Here is a 6,044-nt window from a genome sequence, read left to right on the forward strand (position 1 = left end):
TACGATAAGAATATTAACAACTTGTGTAACACAAAGTTGCTTAACAAACTGAATTCCTAAAAAGATATTTGAAGCGGTCTCACCGTATAGACTGAAAACACTAAACTCGCTGAACTATGCTACATAAGATTATAATAACATGTTTTTTATTTAGTTTTATCGTGCATAGTATATCGGTGGAAAGGCGAGATGGAAATGGTTTGTATTTTTACTGTCGAATTATAATTTAAGGAACACACAATTATACGGAAGTTACGAAGTTTACAAAGAACCTAATAAGAATCTATGGGTTATAAAGTACGAGTACCTACCTACCTTCTCGTAAATCATACTTACCCCTTGCCGCCATTTATTATTTCAGTAAAAAAAACTCAACGCACATCAGACAATAGCGTAGAGGCCCACCTGGAGGACTCGCGGCAGGTCGACGATCAACATTGCTGGATCACCCTGAACGCCAAGAACCACTTTGAGACTATGGACGCGTTGGATGGTATGTGTTAATTTTAAGGATGGAAGTACTCAGGCACCGAATTCAAAGCCCCTGCCCCGAGCGGCTGTTAGAAGGGCACTAGCAAAAGAACAATAGGGAAAAAAGGGTCATAGCACTCACTCAGTTATGATACTAGTCCCCCCGTAATCCATGTCAGCCCCCCCCTCCCCCCTGAAAAATAACCCTAGTTTTATGTGATTATCTAAATGTGAACGAAATTCTTGCAAAAATTTAGATCATTAATAAACAACATCTACTGGTGCTTCTATGCCCATTTCATGTGTAACCCGTCACCACTGGTACGTAGTATGTTTTTAGTCTATCTATATGATTTTTTTTTTCAGAGAGATATGCTAAATGTCGACACAGCTTTCATAACAAAATCACCGCCGACAATCAGGAATTTGACAAACATTTACTTAAGGTAAGTTATCTAATACCATCATCAAACCTCAGCTTTTATATTGTTTTTTATTTTGCACTTAACTTGGCATTCAAAGTGTAAAAAGAAAATAATTATAATAAAAGCGTATCTTATCTTCTGGAAGTTTAAAGTATCACATTCTACTAGGCAATGCTCTCTTCTCGTGGAAGGGTGAGCGGGCAGAAGGGCAACCCCAACGACATCCCAGCCGGGCTGAACCTGGGCGGCTACTGCATGCTGAAGATGGAGAAGTCTGTCTTGTAAGTCCCAAATTAGAAGGTACTTAACGAAATACCAGTTTAGGCCTTCCTTTTCGAACATTTAAAAAAGAAGTAAAGGAACCCTTACTTCGTAAATAGACATTTCTGGATAGGTTCCATAGTACTACCAACTTCAAGCGAAGCTGGTTCAGTGCTGCTTGTAGTAACGTCAGTATTTTTTTCGCATAGGTACCTACTTAGGTACGCATTATTTTCATTTATTTATTTGATCTTTAATGCCATATAATTGGTAGGTAGGTACATAAAGCTAATTCGGCACTCTCTGCCAGTTAACCTATATTCCATTATATTCCAGAATCCCCGATATGGCATGTCGTTTACAAGTAAAAAGCAGACGGCCATAACATCGCTATTTGGGTAACTGCGTCCATTAAAAGATTATAACCACTCAACATTATCACGCTTTATTGAACAAATCAGTTCGGTCCTTGACTCGACGTGGCCATAAAGGCGAGCTCTTATTACATTATGAAATTCCAGCGAAGGGCGTGTAATCCGTGCCCGTAATACCCTGGAAGACCACTCTCACATTCAGCGTCTAATAGTTTGTGACACCCAAAGTAGACAAAAACTCCTCAACACGTCTTACCTTCTTCTAGTGATAGGACAAGACAGTATGGGGCGTGTAAAAGAGTAAGAAATTGACTGCATTAACCTTTTCTCTGCCAGATTCTTCCACCGCATGAAGCTTCGCAACAACACCCGCTTCCGCATCAACTACTTGCATACAAACCTCAAGGACCTGGAGATCCGGACGCAGCTGTCGCTCCACGACCTGCACCTCGTCGGCTCTTACGAGAGAGCCATCACCGATAACGATCCATCGATACTTTACTACGTGCCTACTTTTGGCCAAGCTGAGTGAGTAAATATGCACTATGTGCGTGACCATAGAGATATAGAGAGATGCCAACTAATACGCTGAGTTTGAAACTCAGTATCGCATTAGAAATTCACGCACACAAAGTAATCAAAATATGTTTAATATGTGCTCATTATCCACCGCGGTATCAGTACTCAACGTTCGAATAATCTTTAGTACTACGCAAGCAATGTAAACTGTTTACATTATGACGTCGCTGCTGTCATCATTGCATTCACAAGAAATGTGTTCTATTTTTGGGCATATTGCTGCGACACCGGCGACGCCCCCTTGTCACATCTCCCTTTAGTTTCTGTGATCTGCCCCCCTAGACAAAACGCACTTTTTGATCGAATCGAAAATCGAATCCGTCAAAACTCCATACAAAAAAGGGGCTTTTCGACCACTTTTCGACTGGTTTGCGATTATAATTTGCACTTTGTCTAGACCCACTGTGTTCGTGACAGACTTAATTTCGCGATCGTTCGTAACGAAGCTATATGGAGATAATATTTCTTTGTCTTCAATCTGGATCTTGTCCAGAGTATTTTTTTATTTACTTTAGATTAGATAAGGTAAAATTATCAAAATCTTAATTTATGATTTTATAACATCAAAATGATGTCATAAAAATTTTGTGCTGCTCAAGGTTTAATTTATGATTTCTTTTTAATTTTTGATTACTAATTTTTAGTAATAAGAAGGCATAGGCCTTCAAAAGATGCTATTGGTCGAAGTAAAAGACACAAATAAAATCTACTGGTACTTATATTTATTTATGTATTTGTTACAGAATTCTTCTTCGGAATGTGGAATACAAAATGGAAGGGAGAATGCGAATGCTAGAAGATAGTCTATTCATTGTTTTAGTCAATTCAGAAATATCTTATTATGATGCTGTGATGATAGTAAGTAAATTTAAAGTAATAATAATTAATTTATTAATCGAAATCCAAGTACCTTTTACAGAATATCATACTCAGTAGTACATACTCGTATTTAAAAGGTTAGTTTTTGAAGGAAGGTTGGGTGCAAACTACTTATCTTATTTCATTCATATTTCAGTACAAAAACAATGCAACCCAAAACAATCCCATACCATTAAACGAGGCTGTGACCGGTATGTATATGCAATTCGTAACTTGTAGCAATCTGTTCCTTTCCTTGGCAGCCACATCTAATTTTCACGAGCACTAATAGGTACAGTCAGCGTCAAATACACTAGCGTTCGTGACACTCAAAGTAAGCCAAAAAGTTCGCAACACGTCTTTGTTACAATTGGAATAAGGTTGTGTTGTTAACTTTTTGGCCACTTTGGGTGTCGCGAATTATTTGACGCTGATTGTACCTATTCAAATGTCAAATGAATTTTTAGCTATAAATCATTTACAGATGACTTCATCGAAAGAATGAAGTCAGACTTAGATGAATGGCTACGTGATTACTACAACGAGCATTTAATATTTTTCAACAAAATCGGACCAGCAGCATCTGAAAAATATCGGTGGGTTGATGAACTAAGTAAAAGTAGACGAGTTAAGTAAAAACTAAATATGTGTAGTTGGGTTGTTGATAAATCTAATTCAATAACAAAAAACAATAGTTTTGTGTCCATTGAGCCTGTTTGCATTATAAAAGAGTTATCGAATCGCTTAGTCCAAGCTGGTGGAATGTCGACAATGTAGGGATGGTACGCTAACCTGCGTCTGGTTCCCGGTGATGAAAGGGGGCTGATAGAATTAGGATTCTGTGTAGTAATGTTTTGATTTAAAAAGATTCCTCTCTTTACCAGAAGCAAAAAATGGAGGATTTTGTCTTCTGGCCTACGCTTCCCACGCTGGCCTAGACGGGCTGGAGAGGCCAGATGTTCGTAGTTAGCCTTAGTCACCTTTTATGAAACATTTATTGCTTCTTCAGGGAATATGAAAAGCAGAAAACTGCAATACTGAACAGCTATGTTGAAGACTCTATAATGGAATTGAAGTCTAAACTTCACAAAGTCAACTCCACGTCCGTGAAGTTACCCAACTTTAGCATTTTCTCTATCACTGGAATGGTAATAAAAACGCCTAAAATAAATATTCTGCTGTTAATTAATTCTCTGTCACTCCACATTTTTCACTCAAACAATATTTACCATTGAATTAGGTTAAAATGTACTCTTCTTTTTTAATTAACGCGATGTCGTCGCTCAGCGTTAAACGGCCGGACGCCATCAGCGTTCAAATCACAGACTTCTAAATATTGTGCTACTACGAGTAAACAGCGTGTCTTGTGTTTAGAGCACTGAGACAGTGCGGTGCCTATCTCAAATTAGGTAATCAAAATGTGCATGTACATAAATATGTAAACGATGAGTGACTACAATCATTTACGGCTCGTATCTATGGCTGAAATTGTTTTTAATGGGCGTCATTCATTTATTTTGTTTTTAGGAAATAAAACTCAGAGATGGAGTTCTTCGAGGCTTGGATTCCATGTACCGCCGCTCAATGGCCACCGGCAAGAAAGACAAAGACGTACGCATGGTCGACGCAATCGTTGGCTTCAGTTCCCTGAAGGTACCTTCTCCGCGTAACATATTATAGCCTTTGCTCTTCTAGAAAAGAAGTTAAATAAATTCGCGGAGTGCTGCAATCTGTTTGACCAAAGTTCTAATTCACCAGGTGGTATACAAATATAATGCACAACTGTCGAATGGAATGCCCCCCCTCAACGGATTGATGATCATGACGGCAGATGAGCTCACGTCGCACATGGCTATGCAACTCGTAAAAGAGCCGGAGACCGTGGATCTACGGTTCGATTTCATTCGTCAGATGAAGTAAGTTGGACTAAAACTTGATACAAATATAGGTATGAGTATACTTGCAACTTCGTTATGCTCCCATTTCTGTTCTAGGCCAGAATCATTGACCATAGAGGGTCCAGCCAACAGAATGATCGCGAATTTCAAGCATATTCTAGAGCACCACATCATTTCTCTGATGACCAACGCGTTAATCCACAACATTAGGTCGCTGAGCACTTTAACCAGATGCCGTAAGTAATAAAACGTGCCCAAGCATGGGCAAATATATTATAAAAATATAAGTCTTAACTCTACTATGGTGACATTAATATTATTACATTATTTTAATTTAAAAACTTTTCAGATCCTATTCTCTTTGGTCACGTTGACGAAGGTCAAGAAGAAGAAACTGAAGAAAAGGAGGAGGAACAGAAAAATACATTGGATGATATAGATAATCAGGACCCCGAAGAATATACTTACAATCATCCCGACAACGAACTCGATAAACATCCCGACAACGAACCCGACAAAGATCCCGACAACGATGTAGACAACCATGACAACAACCTTTCAGACAACAATCGCGACAACCATCCCGACTACATAGTTGATAAAGAAGATAGCATAGAAATAGAACTGCCCCCAAATGAAGAAGGCGAAACGAAGTCGGTGCGATTCAAACACAAAGAAAGTTTGAACATCACGAACCTAAATAAATAAAAACTGCTATTACGAATAGTGTGTATTTTTTATATTACCACAGTATAATACATATTAACTAAAGCATGTTAATGACAATAAGTTTTACAGAAGCTATAATATTTTATATTACCTACTTTTGAAGGTTGATTTACTACTGTTTGATTTAGGAGACCATCACTTATTTCCCAAATGGTATAGCATTAATAAATGCGAGTACCTTTATTGATCTGCGATAGAGACCATACGATTCTCAAAGTAGCTTCATAATTTTTTTCTCAATATTCGTAGACTCTATATTAGCAGCGAAACAATAACAAAAACAAGAAAAACACGCTCATTTTTCTTTTTACTTAGGTATTATATTACATTGCCTATGTAACAACTTTTCAAATATAAGAACTTTTATACCTGTCTGACGAAAATAATCGTCATTTAATCATACCTATTTGTAATAAAAATCAATACCATAAAAGTAAAATATTCAAGCA

General features: G+C 37.7%; 1 protein-coding gene across 1 annotated transcript; it reads left to right on the forward strand.

The window, feature by feature from the left end:
• The first annotated feature begins 26 nt into the window (after nt 1-26).
• On the forward strand, nt 27-5,590 carry LOC135075595 (uncharacterized). Its single transcript, XM_063970012.1, has 13 exons — nt 27-198; nt 362-493; nt 838-917; nt 1,065-1,177; nt 1,868-2,059; nt 2,854-2,968; nt 3,126-3,180; nt 3,453-3,564; nt 3,978-4,116; nt 4,496-4,621; nt 4,727-4,884; nt 4,963-5,102; nt 5,216-5,590. Exons 1-13 carry the CDS (start codon nt 117-119, stop codon nt 5,572-5,574), a joined length of 1,803 nt encoding a protein of 600 aa, XP_063826082.1. The 5' UTR covers nt 27-116; the 3' UTR covers nt 5,575-5,590.
• Nucleotides 5,591-6,044: the final 454 nt, after the last annotated feature.

This window comes from Ostrinia nubilalis, chromosome 10, assembly GCF_963855985.1.
Source record: "Ostrinia nubilalis chromosome 10, ilOstNubi1.1, whole genome shotgun sequence".
In the NCBI taxonomy this organism is placed as follows: domain Eukaryota; kingdom Metazoa; phylum Arthropoda; class Insecta; order Lepidoptera; family Crambidae; genus Ostrinia; species Ostrinia nubilalis.

Bases quoted from the DNA above. Each gene is read 5' to 3' on its own strand.
- LOC135075595 (XM_063970012.1), top strand. From the start codon at position 117: ATGCTACATAAGATTATAATAACATGTTTTTTATTTAGTTTTATCGTG. The intron at 494-837 runs GTATGTGTTAAT...TTTTTTTTTCAG, and splicing joins GACTATGGACGCGTTGGATG to AGAGATATGCTAAATGTCGA. The intron at 3,565-3,977 runs GTGGGTTGATGA...TTGCTTCTTCAG, and splicing joins GCAGCATCTGAAAAATATCG to GGAATATGAAAAGCAGAAAA.